Genomic DNA, 17,907 nt, shown 5'->3' on the forward strand with positions numbered 1-17,907 from the left:
TCAGCTGAGAATTGCAGAAGGAATAGTTTGCCAGGTAAAGCAAAGAGGTGGAGTCAGGGGCTAGTATGGGAGAAGGAATGAATGGTTTGGAAAAACCCATTTCCTCTTAAAAACCTGATGCAATAACCCCAAAGAAAAGAATCGGACTTGGACCCTTTTACCCAAAGTATTTTCCTGTGGGAGTGAGTCCTTTATCAGTGAAAGCAGGTTTTTGACAGCTTCTCTTGTGTTTTCGAGGTATAGGATCATATAAAAACTGTAAAGGACAAACATATGAACTTTGCAGTTACTTGGATGGATTTAGAGTCTATCATACTCAGTGATCTTTGTTTCTCACAGAAACAAAGAACAGAGTACCACATGTTCTCACTCACGTTCAGTGGACCCTGAACATTTACCATAATACTATAAGAAAGGTATTGGCAGTAGCAGGATACTGCTGGGGTGGGGTGTGGGGTATACCTGATCTCAAAACAGGTAAAGTGGGGACCAAAGGGAGGCCCAAACTTTACCTGTATGTTGACCACTTGCATACCTAACTCTGAATTGTACCTCACATCTTTAAAAGAAAGGAAAAAAAAATGTGTACATAACAGAGATTACTTAAATATGTGAATCTCCTTGTTGTCAAATCACTTTCAATAGGATGTGTTGTTCTTAATACTTTTCAGTGTTGTGTTGGAATTATTCAGTTAGTATGTTGTCCTTATGCAGTATATATACTTGACTTTCTTGTCTTCTTTCTGCTGTTTAACTTTGGGCCACTGAATCGTCAGTTACGACTTCTACCAGAGAAGAAAAGGATGAATCAGTTTAACTCTTTAGATAACTGCTTTATTAAACGTTCTGATGATTAAAGCAGATGAAGATTATGAGATTACTGGATAGTCTGAGGATTTTTAAGTCTCTGGACTTCATTAGTAACTCTCCTTTGTTGCCGAAGTTACTTAGTATTCCATACCTTATTGTTATGTTACTAAATAAAAGTAATTTCCTTTCATATTTTACTGAGGATTAGAGAGAGCTAGAACTTTTGAATGACTTAATTTTTCTTTTTTTTGGTAAAGAATTTTAATTTTAATTTAATTTCATTTTTTTTTAGCTTAGCAATATGGGGTACAATTCAGGATTGGGTAGATAAGGTGTCATCGTACAGGTAAAGTTTGGGCCTCCCTTTGGTCCCCACTTTTCCTGGTTTGAGATCAGGTACCCTTATTCATGTTATGTGGCTCCCCCTCCCCCACCCCTGGCACTTTCCAGCTACTGCCAACCCTTTCATATAGTATCGTGTTAAATGTTCAGGACCCACATATGAGTGCGAACATGTGGTACTCAGTTCTTTGTTTCTGTGATAGATCACTGAGTATGATGGACTCTAAATCCATCCAAGTTGCTGCAGAGTCCATAATTTTGTCCTTCTTCGTGGCTGCGTTATATTCCCTTGTGTACATGTACCACATTAAAAATTTTATCTTTTACAATTCATAGATTTTAATGTTCCCATTTCCTCGGAATTTAGATTCAGAAAATTGGTAGGTGATATTCTGAGTTCTTTGATAAAAGAACGAATATTTTTCACTATATTTACTTCCTTTCGTGTTAATAAAAAGCCTTTGTGCTGCTAGTATTGAAAATTGAAATACTGTAGTATTACAGAGGCATTTCCCATCTACTCAGCTATGCCAGGTGACAGCAAGGAGCAGGAGGAGGACAGAGTTCTTAACTTGGGTTTCCTTTTCCTTTGTATAGTGGGGGCACCATCAACCTAGAGCCAAGTGAAATAGGTGTCATTCATTTTCTTCATGATGGGTTTTGGTGGGCTGACACTTAAATATGGGTTAATAAATAAGGCATTTAGCCAGTGGTGGTAGATATATGCACCAGAAATAAGTATGCATAGGACCTTGATTTATTTTAAATATTTAAGGAAGACGGAGAGAAGAGAAACCAAAGCTGGTCATATTAGAACTCACATATTATTCAGAAAGTTATGTCTAATTTGAGCGTTCTGGAAGAAGCCTTGTTATTTTCCTTTCTGTTTGTTTGTTCTTTTTCTGCCTTTAGACCCCAACTAACGTAAAGGAAAAAGACTATAATGTGAGTGACCTGATAGATCTAATCAAATGGTTCTAAAATATCAAAAACATTAAAAAAAAAGTAAATTCAAGTTAAGAGTGGAGGGTGGTGGAGGAGGTAGACTTTAGTCGACATACCCAAAATCCGAGCAGAAAGAAAAGTGCTAGGTGTATAGTCAAAACACAGGATGTTTTCTGTGTTTATTTACATTTATGTGAAATTTTTATTTCTCTGTGCCCAGACACGTAAAGCTTGCTAGATTAAAGGATATTAATTATCAACATATTCCCTAATTAATTTGTTTTCTACAATTTTTTCCTTGATTGAACTAGGTAAGTTGATTTTATATCTAGATCTACCTCTATATATCTTGATAAATATGCATATATCATATCCAGTTTTTCTTATATTTAGTAATAATTTACATTTTATTAGTAGTGTTAATTTAACTAGCATATTTCTGTTTCTTGAATGAAAATAACTTTTACTCTTTTGTCAATTAAGAAAAGCACAGTATTATATTAGTTTATTATATTTAGTCCCAAACATCTCAGAACACCGAAGAAAATTTATTTCTTTCATTTACCTGATTTGAATCTTATTCCCATTAAGAAAACCTGTTATTCACTGATGACATGCTGTCTATGTGGGACCATGTTTCTCCTGAAAAAAATAAATACTAACTTTTCTAGTAAAAAAATACCTCTCTGTGTTTCTAAAGCATTTTTTACAAATTTCAAATATATCAAATATCCAAAGGTTGAAAATGGAGTCTTTGAATCTCCCCTTGGGAAGTACATTTCTTCAGGAAAATATTTTTCTTAATATTTTTTTTCCTTTCTGAAAGTCTCCTCTTTTCTCTCTGAGGGGGATATGAATTGGTTTATGTAAAATGAGATGTGAACCATTACCAAGTCTCAAACCAAACTTTCCCCTGGAAGCTTGAAAAGAGTTTCATTTACACTAAGGAATAAACTTTCTCTCTGGCTCTGGCTCTCTCTTTCTCAGGTGGTGCCATCATGGTAAACTTAGGAATTGTACACACACACACACACACACACACACACACACACACACACAAGGCTTACCAAGGAAGTGTCATCATTATCTACTTTGGAATAAGCTGAGTGCACAGAAGAAGGAAGGACACTACTTTTGGGATTGCAGTAGGGCAGTACTTGTGAAGACAGAATTACTTCCAGAGTATAAAACCTGTGCTCTAGGAATATCATGGATATAATCTGTCTAAAAGTGTTTTGAAAGGGGTGATCATAATCAAGGGATTAACCTAAATTCTTCTAGTCACAAATTGTGTTGCAGCGACCTTTTAATCCTTCTGCATGAACATCATTAATGTTAAGGTAAATACACATTTCTAGAAACCTAAACTTATAAAATACTTAATTTTTGAGAAATTACCTTAGTGTTTTACAAATATTTTAATATAGTGTAACTCCAACAGTTGACAGCATTAAAAGCTTTAAAGACTGTCAGATGTGATGGCGTGTGCCTGTAGTCCCAACTACCCAGGAGGCTGAGGCAGGGGAGGATTGCTTGAGGTCATGAGTTAGAGGCTGTAATTGCTATGATCTCGCCTGTGAATAGTCACTGTACTTCAGCCAGGGCAACATAGTGAGATCCCATCAACGCACACACAAAAGACAAGTGGTTTATAAATTCAGTGTCGTGGTTTCTTTCTTTTTTTTTTTCTATTTTATTTTCATTTCCCAATTTGCATTTATTATATGCTTTTCAACTATCCATAGTTATTGCAAATGTGTGAAGCCATTTCTACTTTGCTTTATCGATTTGTTGCTAGGTAAGTGATATAGCTTGTTGCCATTTTTAACAGTGAATATGAGGTCATGTCTGTTTCCATGCCAACAGATCCTCCTGGGAGAGTATATTCAGTAAAAGCCCTGAGGTGGTGACGCCTTTGCAGCTTCAGTGTTGCCAGCGCCTGGTTGAGCTTTGTAAACAGTGCCTGCTAGTGGTTTACAAATATGCAACTGACACGAGAGGATCACTCTCAGGCCTTGGCCCTGACTGGGGTCACTCCAGGTACTTGTTCACATTCTCTAGCCCCTGTGAGTTTTGTATAAAGTAATGCCAATGCACAATTTGAAATTGAGAGTCTCCTTTTGCTTGTAGGGCTGGAGAAAAAGCTAAAGATTGGACATCCATGCATGCTAGTATCTACAAAATATTTTTAATTAGCACAGTCTTTACCTTTAAGGGACAGAACAAGGATGACAGTCACGAACCTACAGGTGATAGAATATGTGTGGAAATGAGATTATTTGGCTTATATATTTTTGCTTTCAAAATCCAAGAGTAGGGGCATTCGAAAGTAGGATAATACATTCAACTTTTGTTCCCCAGTAGGGATATCTCAGCATTTTTTCTTGAGCCTGTGACAGTCGGGAAGATGCCTTTGGTTTAATTTTTATTGTTTAGTATGCCTCTACTCCTCCATTACCAAACACATTTTTAGGAGGTAAATTTTTGTGAAGTTCTATTTAAAAATTGAGTTTTATAAATGTTGTTCAGTTAAATGTTGTTCAGTTTTCCAAAAGCACAAAAAACAGTATTGTTTTTAAGCTACACGTGCAGAGTAAATAAGAAGTACCCTTTAACATTTTTCAAGACAATTCTAGTTCTCATCAGGAATAAAGATGAATATGTAACTTTAATTTTAAGTTTTGTAAGTTCTAGTACTACTCAGGGTAAAATAAATTTAGCCATGGTTTTGAAATCTAAGTGATAGTAAAAAAAAAAAATCAATGAATAGCTGAATAAGCAATGAGAAGAACAGATCAACTAAAGCTTGGATTTTCTTTTTTGGAACATTTAGAAACTGATCTGTTTATTTAAAAGATCTCAAGGAGTATAATAAAACTTTTTATAAAAGTATAAAAGCAGAATGGCTCAGAATATTTTTCACAGAAAGTATTGATATATATTTAATCTTTCTTTGTCTCAGATTCTGTCATTGTACGATTGCAGGACCTTTAACCTGTTTTAACTCTTCTGCAACTATAAGTTGATTGATCACAACAATAATAGAGATAAAGTTGACCATTAGTATCATCAACAAGGGTACCTGCATAATGAACATTTGCGTACCTAACCCTGAATTGTACCCCACATCTTTAAAATAAAAAATTTAAAAAAATAAAATATGTAAATATAACAGTTATATGCTACAGTTTTAACGGCTTAACTGAAGCAACTTATTGAAATAAGACCCTGATTACTTTCATTAATATTTCCATATGATTTTAAAAAATGATAGCCATATTTTAGACATTATGGCATATAAATGGAGAGCTTTCTGTATAAGGGATAATATTCTGGAATCATGATCAAGAAAACCTTAAATTCCAGTCTAGGAGGTAGTTCATTCAGGCTCTGTAATGTCACTCCTGCAATTCTAGATTTTATTTCCCAAATTCTGTTGATGGATGCTGTAGTTTTGTGAGTAGTCAAAATAGGATGAGTCTTCCTGGTTACTCTTTATATTTGCTTCAGACCTTTTTATTTTCTTCCCTTCCTGGTGGTCAGAAGAGATACTCCTGACCTTGGAATCCTGATGTCTGGACTTCTGATAAATGTTCAAGATGACCCCAGTATTGTGATTATAAGCATTCTGGCATGTCAGTAAACTTTCATTCCTGCCCAAGTTGAGAACCATTGGAGAGAGAAATACAGGAGTCAAGCGGATGGTCATCAAAATGTAGCTCTATTATTGATTAAAGTTACAGTAAGGGATATGGCGTAGATGTAATCCAATGAGTTTTCTAATATTAAATTTCAGAATTAAACTTATCCACCCAGTCAAAGGCAGAGTGAGATCAAACTCAAGCCTTCCTCTGCTACTACTCCCTCAGTGTTGGCAGGAGAGCAAGAAAGAATGCATTCTCTCTGTAGGAAGGCTGAGCCAGAAAGAAAAAGAGCCTGAATGAAGCATGCCTGTTTTCTTTTCTGAAACCCACAGATCAGTTAACTCAGTTCTGTCAAGAGGCCAGGAAGTGTACACTAGTGAAAGTTCTTCTACATGGAAACATAAGGCGTGGAGGGAAGTAAACATTTCTCCCCATCTAGCTATTAAAACCCAAGTCAACATCACATTAATTTAAAACCATGTAAAAAGTGGCCAAATCTTCTTTCCCTCATAGATAAATAGGGGACCATATAGCATTTTACTTAGATGTAGAAGTCACTTTGTATTTATTAATAGGTTGATAAATTTCATTTATGAAGTACACTTGATAAACTATAAATAAATATAAATTACAAACATATAAATATAAACATATGTAATATAAATAATTTATGAGGCATACCTAAATAATTTATTATTAGATACATTTTTGATTAATTATCTGTAAAATTAAAAGAGAATAAAATAGAGCTAATATAGTCAAGTTCATAGACCATGTTTATCTTGACAAGCAATCTACAGGATATCTCTTAAGAAGCTTTAAAACATATATAGCATCCATTATGTGGAAGAGAGTGGTCTTCAACCTTGCAGTCTTAGAAAAATAATAATTTAATGTGTACACCATGAAAAGCTATTTCTTAGGTGTGGACTCAATAATTAAGCAAATAGAACTGACACAAAAAGCCAGATGATCAATTAGAAATAGAAACACATACACACACACACACACACACACACACACACACACACACACACACACACACACACACACACACGTATGTATTCACACAGTACTAAACTTCTTGTGACCAGGCCAATATCACTGTAACTGGGCTTTCTTGGGAAGTTTTGAGATCCCCAACCACTTTCAGCCTCAGCATTTCTGTGTTTTTAATCTTTGATTTTACTGAACTTTTATATAAGCTTACTTCACAAGGGGTTTCCTGGCTAAAATAATTTTTAAAAACCACCTAGTTAGTACTTCTACTCCTGGTAATTGAGCTTAGTTATTTGGACAAATCTTCCTTCTGCTAACAACTAGAAAAGCTGTACAAAATAGCACAACATTTTCTTGAAGACATCAGAGCATTAACTAGGTACTTGTTAGTGAGAACCTGTTAGCACTAAGAAGTGCACTTGTCAGTCTTAGGGGTCTCGGGAAAAAGGAGGAGCCCAGGACCTGTCAAAGATAGAGGCCTTAGTAAACACTCTAGTTTCCTCTGAGTAACAGTGATAGTTACAAAGCAAAGTTGCCAGAACTAAAAGGAAAAGTAGACAAGTCTGCAACCACAAAGGGAAATTTTAATAATTGTTTCTTTGGTAAAATAATCAGTAAAGATACAGAAAATTTTAACCATACAATTAACAGATTTGAGTGTAGTATACAGAAGTAAATCTCATAACTTGGAAATACAATACACTAAGCATATTAAGAAATTTCTCGAAATCATCCATGTAGTGGAATAAAAAAACAAACTTCAACAAATTTCAGAAGATCAAAATCATTCAGTTTTTTTTTTTTTTTTTTTTTTTTTACTATAATGACTTTAAGCTGGAAAACAACAATAATCAGAAAATCTACACTTTGGGAAGTTAAAAAGTACACTTTTAAATAACTCTTGAATCAAAGAAGTCATAATGGACCTAAAAATATTTTGAACTATACAATAACAAGAATATTATAAATAAAACTTGTAAAATATAGCTAAATAAATATTATAAGGATATTTATAGACTTAAATTAGCATATCAGGAAAGTGGAAAAGCAAAAATTAAATCTAAGCAACCATCTTTAGAGGTGAAAAAAATGACTTTAAATAAACCCAAAAGAATATAGAAAAAGGAAAAAAATAAAACTGAAACATAGAACAAAGAAAACAAACACAGCCCAAAGTAGCTTTTAGAAAAGTTTTATAAACTTGATAAAACACTTGTGAGCATTACTACAAATCTTACACTTACTTAAAACTTGCTAAGAAAATATTATAAACAATGTTATGTGGACAAGTTTGGTACTTTAGATGAAGTTAACAAATTCCTAGAAAGATATATTACCAAAAGTGACACAAGAAGTAATAAAGTCCTAAATACTCATAATGACTGAGGAAATTAAATCAATAATTAATAGCCCTCCCACAAAATAACTCTAGGTGTAGGTGTCTTTATTTTCTAACTATATCAAACTCATCCAGAGAATAGAGAAGGAAGGAACACACTCCAACTTGTTTTATTTCTTTTTAATTTTTATTTTTTCCAACTTGTTTTATGAGGCTACCATACCTTTGATCAGGATATTATGAAAGCAAAGTGACAGTTCAGTTGCATGCCTAAATACAGTTGCAAAAGTACTAAGCCAAATATTAGCAAAATGAGATAATACATCATGACCATCTTCTGCTTATTGCCTCAATTTAAAGAGGCAATAATATTAGAAAAGTGATCAATGTACTTTGCTACAGAAACAGAGTAAGAAACCAATTTTAAAAGATACAGATAAATCACTTGATATAATTTAATATACATTCATGTTTTTGAAGCTAGAAGCAAAAAAAGAAATTCCTCAGTCTGGTGAAGGATAACTACAAAATCTTACAGTAAACATACCTACTATTGAAATGTTGAAGGCTTTCCTTCCATGAAGAACAAGACAAGACTGTCTGTTGTCACAGTTTCTATTTGGCATTTGTACTGGAGGTCCTAATGAGACAAACAAACAAAAGGCATTAGATTGGAAAGAACTAAAAGTCATTACTAGTAGATATGATTGTGTTCATGCAAATCTAAATAAATCTGTGATGAATTATTAAGTGAATTTAACAACTCTGATGAAATAAAAGTCAATATAAGAAAATCAATTGTATTTTTCTGTATCAACAACAAATAGCTAGAATATAAAGTTTTAAATATTGTTCAATAGCATGAAATAATATTTAATACTTAGGAGTAAGTTTAATAAGTAAGGCATTTATGTAGGAAAATATAAAAATGGAAATATGTAGTATTTTTGGTGGAGGGAATCATTTGACCAAAGCTTGTTATAACTTTTGTACAGAAAAACAAAGGACCAAGAATAGATAAGAAAATCTTGAAATAGAACAATAAAATGGTAGGATTTAGTAACTACAGTGTCCCAAAGACTAATAATAAAATTCAATTTAAGATAGTGCAGTTTGGCAGAAGGCTAGACAAACAGGCCAATGGAACCACTTAGAAAAGCTATAACCCAACCCAGGCCTAGCTGAAGACTTGATTTATGATAAAAGTGGGGGTACACTTGATTTATGACAAATAGGAAGTTTGTTTAAACAAGTGATGCTAAGAATATTGTATTTCCAAATAATAATAGAAACTAAACTTTACCCATTCCATAAACAAAAAATCATTTCCAATTGAATTGAGTATATGTATATATAAATACTGAAATCTTTAGCTTTGTCTTCTATGTATATATGTTGAATTGTGTCAATTCAACATATATATATAGAAGACAAAGCTAAAGATTTCAGAAGATAATATAGGAGAATATTTTCATGACCTTGAGGTATGCAAAGATATAAAAATAGGACCAAAAACTACTAGTCATAAATGAAAAGATGAATATATTTGACTTAATTTAAAATTAAGAACATATGTTTATCAGAAGACCCTATTAAGAGGTGAAAAGACAAGTCACAGGATGGAGGAAGGTATTTGTAACCCATATTATCTATAAAAATTATTACACAGATTATATAAGATTATATGAGAACTCCTACAAATTTGTAAGAAAAAAACAGATCACTCGAGAAAAATAAGGAAGTTACTTGGGAAAAAAAGACCAATAAACATTTGAAAAAACATTTAAGCTAATTAATAATGAGGGGAATGGAAAATCACAAAGACACTGCATATCCATCACTGTATACCCAGAGTCGACATCAACTGGGTTACTCTGCTGATGAGAGTGAAAATTGGTACCTTTTACCAACAGTTCAGCATTGCATACTAAAGTCTAACCTTTTCATAGCTACTCTGCCCCCAGTAAATTCTTAGCAGAGCTGTGTGCTCATGTGTACCAAGACCCTTATTAGAATGGTCTTAGTAACATTTACTCATATTAGTTAAAAATTTTTAACAACTCAAATATCCATGCAAGAATGTACACTTTGAGCCAAAGAAGCCAAATTCAAAGGAATATATATATTTTGCCCATTTATTTAATAATACAAACAGATAAAACTAAATTATAGATTTAAGGATGTATACTTAAGCAGTAAACAAGGAAGTAATTACCATAAAGATCAGGATAGTGGTTAACTTTATGGGGAGGGAGGGTACTGCCATACAGGGCTTTGGGATGCTAGGAATGTTCAATTAGCTAACATGGGTGGAAGTTGTACAAGTAATCATTTATGATACTCATTAAACTGGACGTTTATATTTTATGCGCTTTTCTGAACATGTCTTATGCTTTACAATTAGAAAAGTTTTTTTTTTTTTTTAATGAGTAGCACTATTTATGGCCTTAGGCTAAGATAGTTCAATACATCTGAAAACAGGGATATTCTGACTAGTGAGGCTGATGTCCATAATGCATACATTATAATGTTCACTCATCTACACTGTTTCATTGGCCTCATACTCTGAGCCAGACATAACAGAAACAATTGGAATTATTATTATTATTACCATTATTATTATTATTATTATTTGAGTTGGAGTTTCACTCTGTCACCCAGGCTGGAATGCAGTGGCGTGTTCATGGCCACCACAGTCTCTACCTGCTGGGCTCAGGTGATCCTTCCATCTCAGCCTTCCAAGTAGCTGGAACTACAGGCATACGCCATCATGCCCAGCTAATTTTTTTTTTTTTTTTTATTGTAGAGATGAGGTCTCACCAAGTTGCCCAGACTGGTCACAAACCCCTGAGCTCAGGTAATCCTCTCACCTCGGCCTCCTAAAATGCTGGGATTATAGGCATGAGCCACCACTCCCGGCCCTGTTGGAATTTTTAACAGCAGTTGAGAAAACTGAGGCTTAATTTGGTTAACTGGTTTATCCAAATCCACACTGGTAGCATGTGGCATAGGCGGAACTTGAAACCAGAGTTTCTCCCTACCTAAAATCAAAGTTAAGACCGTGGGATAATGCTCATCCACTAGGATGGCTGTTATTGTGAAAATGAAAAATAATAAGTGTTGGCAAGGATGTGGAGAAGTTGGAAATCTCACGCATTGCTGGCGAGAACATAAAACAGTGTGACAGCTGAGGAAAACAGTTTGCCAGATTCTCAAAAAGTTAAATATAGAATTACCATTGTGACCCAGCAATTTTGCTCCTAGGTATAAAATACAAAAGAATTAAAAATGAGGACTCCAACAGACACTTGTACACCAATGTTCATAGCAGCATGAGTTACAATAGCCCAAATGTGGAAACAATCCAAGTGCTCAACTGGTAAATGACTGAACAAAATATAATATACACATATAATGGAATATTTACTCAGCCATAAGATGGACTGAGATTCTGATACATGATACAGCATGGATGAACCTTGAAAACATGCTAGGTCAAAAGTCAGACCCCAAATGGACAAATATTGTGATTCCACTTATATGAGGTATGTAGAATAGAGATAGAAAGTAGAATAGATTTCACTGGGGTAGGAAGGAGAGGAAGTGGGAATTTAGTGTTGAATGGGGAAAGAGTTCATATTTGGGACGATGAGAAAGTTCTGGAATTAGTGGTGCAGGTTACATAGCATTATGAAAGTACTTAAAACACTAAATTGTACACTTAAAATGGTAAAAAGCGGTACATTTCATGTTATATATTTTACTCCAATAAAACTTTTTAAAAATGAGACAAATATTCTTATGAACTTTATTTACCCTGAATTCCTCAAACCAGGAACTTGAGTTTATTCTGGAGAGATCAGGGATCCCCTGATCTTACTGCAAGAAGAGTCCAAAAGGTGGGTATAGCTTGTGTTTTCAAGGTTAATTCTCTACCAGTCATGAAATGCTTCATGTTGTAGACATCCAATCATTGGCAATAAGTTGGTACATAAAAGACCAATTGTACATCAATCAGGAATTACAAAAAATGCAGGCTCTATGTCTGTGTGATGATTATGTAACGATGTGTACAGCTAGACTTAGGGATGAGTAGTGAGCCTGTGTGTGTGAGGCCAGTGGAGGGAGGGTAATATGAGGTATTTTTTTCCCATAGCATGAGTTAACTGTGCACTAGTTTTCTACCTTGAGAATAAGCTAGGAAAAAAAAGGCCATAAATTTTTTACATTTTTGGTACTTTACACAAGTTCTTTAGATATAGTCTATAAATCTACTTCTGGATATAGTCTTCCTGCTTTAAAAAAAATCAAATTATTTAACATCATTGCAAAGAGCATTTCAAAAGTAATCTTTGATATTCAGCTAGTGTGGGGTCTCCCAAGAGATATTAATGGAGATACAAAGGCAAATAATCCATTGTATTTTCCTATAACACTTCAAAATATCTCACAGCACTTGCATCAGGGAAGCAAAATGTTTCTTCCGGTGTAATTCCACATTTTTTTTTTAGTTCATGCTGAATTTCTTTTTCCTTTCAAGTCTTAAAAAACAGTCAGCTTACCTTTTTCTGCTTCCATTAAAAAGTTTAGATTTTGAATGCATATTTTTCTACTTTCCAGGTTATTTTATACATCATATTTCTGGAAAAAAAAGAGTATAATAATTGTACCCACGAGTTTTTAAGTTGGGATTCATGTACAATGAAAGTTTTGTTGAAAATTGTGTGAAAATGTTGTCATGACAACATAATATGGTTGCTAAGGGAACTGATTCTAGATCTCACCTATAGGGATTTGAATCCTGTTTCACCAATGACAAGCTATGTGACCCTGGTCAAAGCATTAGGCCCTTTATGCTTCATGAAGTTTATTCATCTGTGAAATGGAGTTAACAATAGTGTCTATCATATTGAATTGTGATGAGAACTAAATGAGCTCATAGATGTAAAGCAATTAGAATAGTGCTGGGCACTAAGAAAACACTACTTAAATCTTTGTTCGATAAAGTAACATGTTAGCTGTAGTCCTGGACTTTGTACTTTTTTTTCATGTGCAAAGTGGAGATTTTTATCTCAAAAGTTTATATGAATGTTACTGAAATGTCAATTGTACTACTGCTTGGAAATTCTTTGAAAGTTGGTAAAAGTTCCACTTTGTCATTATTGGTGCAATCATAATGCATGTTCAATAGAAGATAGAATAACTCTCCTCTAATGCAGAATAGTGGATTTTGATCAAACACTTTTTTTTTTTTGCACTTTTGCCCTAAATAGGAAAGGTAGCCTTTCGTGGCAGAAGATATTACTCATCTTGACTCTACCAAGTCTTGACATAATAATTAATAATATAAATTACCTGAGTGATATTAAGAAAATAATTTATATAATCTGTGATGTGAGAAATCAATTGTTTCATTATTCATTACCCATTATGCAATTTTGATTTAATTTAGTTTGTTTTATATTATCTTACTGCTCTATTAACATAATGATTTGAGCAATTATTTATAGTTTGTGATATTAGGTAAAAGATTTAGAGGATATTTTAGATAATTTATGATAAAGTGATGTTTATGGATATTATAGAAAATTCTGAATGCTGTCTGCAGTTTGACTGTAATGAGTTTCTTTTCTTTCTACAAGATTCATGTAACAACTATCAGTGTACACAGAGGTATCATAGATGTCAATATTATCTAACATAGAATAGGCATCTAATAGTGCCTTGAGCCCTCAATTTTTTTTATATATCTATGGAAGTATGGTACTGTCACTGGTGGATTCTGATGCCAACTGAAGACAATGAAATAAGTGACTAGATACTTTACTACTATTTATTTTTCCAAGACCACCACTAATTACAAATCTTCTGTTGCTACTTCTGCTCTTGGAAATTCCTTGTAAATATCTTTGTCCTGACTATGGCACATTTTTCTCACCATTACTAGGACTTATACTTTGAATAGTGTTGTTTATTTGCATTTGTTCGTGTGAATTTCCTTGACCATTTCTCTCTAGACATATAGAATGAACTGGCCTAATACTAATCAAAGCTTTTTCCAGAAAAACAAAATTCATATGTGCACATTCTCTTATTTGCAATTTCTGATTTCCAAAGCATTGAAAACTTTGTATAAAGTAGTTGGGGAGCAGAAGCTCATGCCTGTAATCCCAGCACTTTGGGAGGCAGAGGCAAGATGATTGCCTGAACCCAGGAGTTTGAGACCAGCCTGGGCAACTTGGCGAGACCTCATCTCTAAAATAAATAATAAAAATTAGCAGGGTGTGGTGGCACTTGCCTCCAGCAACTTGGAAGGATGAGGCAGGAGGATCACCTGAACCCAGCAGGTTGAGGATGGAGTAGCCGTAGTGAGCCTGCCACTGCACTCCAGCCTGGGCATCAGAGTGAGACTCCAACTCAAAAATAATAATAATAATGATAATAATAACCCATTTGCTGGCAAATCTGAGCCAGTGAGCCTGGTCTACAATGGCTGTTTATGGGATGTCCTGGGATACTAATATCGTATGTTACATCTACATTTAACTATTTGGGTGAGGCTCCATGACCTTTTCCCCTTCTTCCTCACAGTCTGTGGGAGGAAATCCTATATGAATTGTATTATTTCATAGTAACATTTCTCATGTAGACTATGTAAATTACTAACCATATAAACCTTTAGTGAGAGATTTTAGTAATAATTTGCTTGTAAAAATCTAATTTAACTATCATTTTTAGGTATTTACTACCAGGAAGTACCCAATTCTTCATGAGAACACCAACCTACAACCTGAAATACAATTCACCTGGAATGACTCGCTCCAATGTTTTGTTTACATCCAGATGCGGCCATTTGTGAAACAGAAAGGAAGATTTCCATGAGTTATATATAATAGCAATTCATTTTTTTCCCCTCAAGTTGAACATGCAAAGAAAGTGACCATTAAGTGCTGTTTTATGTATATAAGACATTTATGTGTGAGAATATTTACACACATGCACTCAAATAACATATATATTTATTATAATATATGAAAGAAGAATTAGCAGAAAATTGAATATAAGACTTAAACTTTCTGGAAATGTAATAAACCATGTTAAAATTGTTTACACAAATATGTGAATGTCTAGACTTTGCTAGGTTTATAATTAATTCCTTCCTACTAGAAATGTTATTTTTGCTGCGGAGTATATAAAACAATTTATCTTGAAGATCCCATTACAGTGCTAAATTATTTTCTAGATAACATGCCTTTTGACTTGAAAAGGGATTAATAGTATAATACTTTATTAATTCTCATATGTAGTAACCATTTAAAATGAAAAAATATTTAAAGCCTGGTGTTGCTTGGTGATAGGATTAAGTAAAAAAAAACGGGTTTATTATTACTATAGCACACTGTAAAGTACTAGAAAAATCCATAACCTGATTCTCTGACATTTTTATTCCTCTGTGTGGAAATTTAGCAACTTGTAAAGATGTGCATTTTCAGTAGGGATTTGGTAAGATCATATTATGATCTAAAATGGAAGACAATCCAGTGGGTTAAAAATGCAAGTAAACTAGCTTTTATATTTACTTTTCATAAGGAGTCACATAAAGGAACAAAAAATGTTGGTAATAACAAGATCTTTCTATATGATTTTTGTCTCATACCACTCATTTTTATTTGGAAAGTATATCTTTGATGGCTTTAACATGTAGTTAAATACAATTTCTTCTGTTTTGGAGAAGTAGAAGAGAGAACATTTCAAACTCATTTTGGTGTTGTAGGGTGTTAAGTCACCCTTATTTTTATAAATCTCTCAAGGTTAAGACCAACTTAGATTGCAAAATCTAATGCAGTAGTTTCTCATTGCACCATAATAATACTTTAAATGATTGTTAATAGAAGATTCCAATTACTGCATACTACTAGTCATCAATGTACCCTTGGGAGGTTTTTAAGAATCAAAACAGAATACGAAGTTTTCTTCCTAACCAAAGTTATTATGCATAAGTTTTATAGCAATTTACTTTCTTTTCTTGAAGAGTTTTCAAAATAGTGAATGAGTGTTCAATTTTCTATAAAACTATAAATGGCACTATCATTGACACTGAAATCTTCAGAAAGTATAATATTCACTTTTTAGAATTTATTTAAACTTCTTCTCCCAATAGTTTTATTTTCCCACAGATGCTAATTATTTTCAAAATTCATGATTTTTTTCACCTCTTTTTACTATCCTAAAAGCTATTTCCAGTAAATCAAGAAATGGCCCCAAAGCAAGAGAACCGAGAGGGTCAAATTGGCCTGGTTTAATTCACAACCTGAATTGTAGGCAGTCCAAAGTTGTAAGTTAGTTGTAGCTTGCTTTTTAAGCCATCTTCTGAATTTGTGTTGGGCTGACATAGTTTGTTTCTTTCCTAAATTATTGCTAACTACTTCATTCTTTATGACTACCTAACATCCACATTTCAGTAGATACTTTTCCTTGCTAGACTCAACCCAAAGAATAATTTACTATTACCTTTGTAAAAGAAGAGGATAGGATATCAGAATGAAGGAAATTACAGTGTAGTATTTATGACTCTATTTTGTGAATTCTTAAGTATGTTACAGATTTCTTGGAATAAATAATGCAATAATTTGGATATTACAAAATCACTATAAGAATGGCCAGCAAGTAAGTCTTTCATGGAGTATTTCTAGTCATTTTTCTTTTACATTCATATGTATTGGTCACAAAGGAGACACAATAATAAGTCTCTGGTATATGATATCAACCCAGTTTGTTGGCCACTCATTTGCATTAGCTTAAATCACAAATGGTTACTTAATTTGCTAGAGTGTGCGCTTTGAAACTTCTGCCCTTGGTTGTACAAAACTGACATTTTTATTTAAAATAAAAGTGTTTAACATTGGAAGGAACCCTTTCCCTAGAAAACACACACACACACACACACACACACACACACAATTTAAAAACCAAGAGGAGACCTAAATGTAGGAAGCTATCCAAAAAACTGAAGAAAAACTTCATTTCTCTAGTTACTTAAGTCTGGCCTTATTTTGAGTGCTAGAATTTTATTGCCCACATTTGCCTATTTAAACTGATCTAGTTTGATATGATGAAGTTGTGAATAAAAGCCATGTACTCATTATTTATATATACTATCTGGTATGCTGTGGACTATGTTGTAGTTGCTGTTGTGTTATTCTCTAATGAGCAACTAGGAAGAGAAGACACAATAAACCATGGAAGTCTCGAGAGACCACAGAATTGTCTTAGAGGTATAAAATACTCCTTAGTTTTTATTATAAATTTTTTATTCATAGGGTTAGAACATAGTAGCATAAGTGATAGTACAGGTTTGACTCTCTCTTCTAAGAGAGAAAATAGATTTATCTGAAAAACTCCAGAAGCCACTTAATCTTACCAGAAGTTTTAAATAGGGAATTTGGTTTACTTATAATGAAAGCATGTTTTCATTCTGATATATATATATAAATTCCTGCTCATTCCATTCAGTGAATCTAAGATTGGAATGCTTTCCAGAACTTCTTAAGATTGTGATAATTTCCAGAACTGTATACGAAACAACTTTTTTTATTTTAAATCATCACTTACAAACATAATCTGAGACTACAAATTAGTTTTCACTCGAGTAATCCAGCATTGTAGATTAGTTACCATTTGCTTTATGTAATCTGTTGAAGAAACTCTTGTGACTCATATTTTAACTAGTTTTACTGGTGGTAAATTTTATTTTACTAACATTTAACTTATATTGGATATGTTAAAATGAAGTTGCAACAAGATCAAATATGGAAATGGCAATGGTAA

At 33.4% G+C, this 17,907-nt stretch overlaps 1 protein-coding gene across 1 annotated transcript in view; it reads left to right on the forward strand.

The window, feature by feature from the left end:
- Positions 1 to 15,291, forward strand: part of LOC110595496 (tubulin polyglutamylase TTLL7-like) — a 56,597-nt gene extending 41,306 nt beyond the window's left edge. Inside the window, exons 11-13 of the mRNA XM_021711564.1 lie at positions 3,964 to 4,137; positions 11,915 to 11,978; positions 14,818 to 15,291. Coding sequence (XP_021567239.1) covers positions 3,964 to 4,137; positions 11,915 to 11,978; positions 14,818 to 14,961 — 382 coding nt within the window. The 3' untranslated portion in view covers positions 14,962 to 15,291. The remainder of the gene's footprint in view (positions 1 to 3,963; positions 4,138 to 11,914; positions 11,979 to 14,817) is intronic.
- Positions 15,292 to 17,907: the final 2,616 nt, after the last annotated feature.

The sequence above is a fragment of the Carlito syrichta genome, unplaced genomic scaffold (genome assembly GCF_000164805.1).
Source record: "Carlito syrichta isolate Samal-C Ts95f unplaced genomic scaffold, Tarsius_syrichta-2.0.1 Scaffold302367, whole genome shotgun sequence".
Lineage (NCBI taxonomy): Eukaryota > Metazoa > Chordata > Mammalia > Primates > Tarsiidae > Carlito > Carlito syrichta.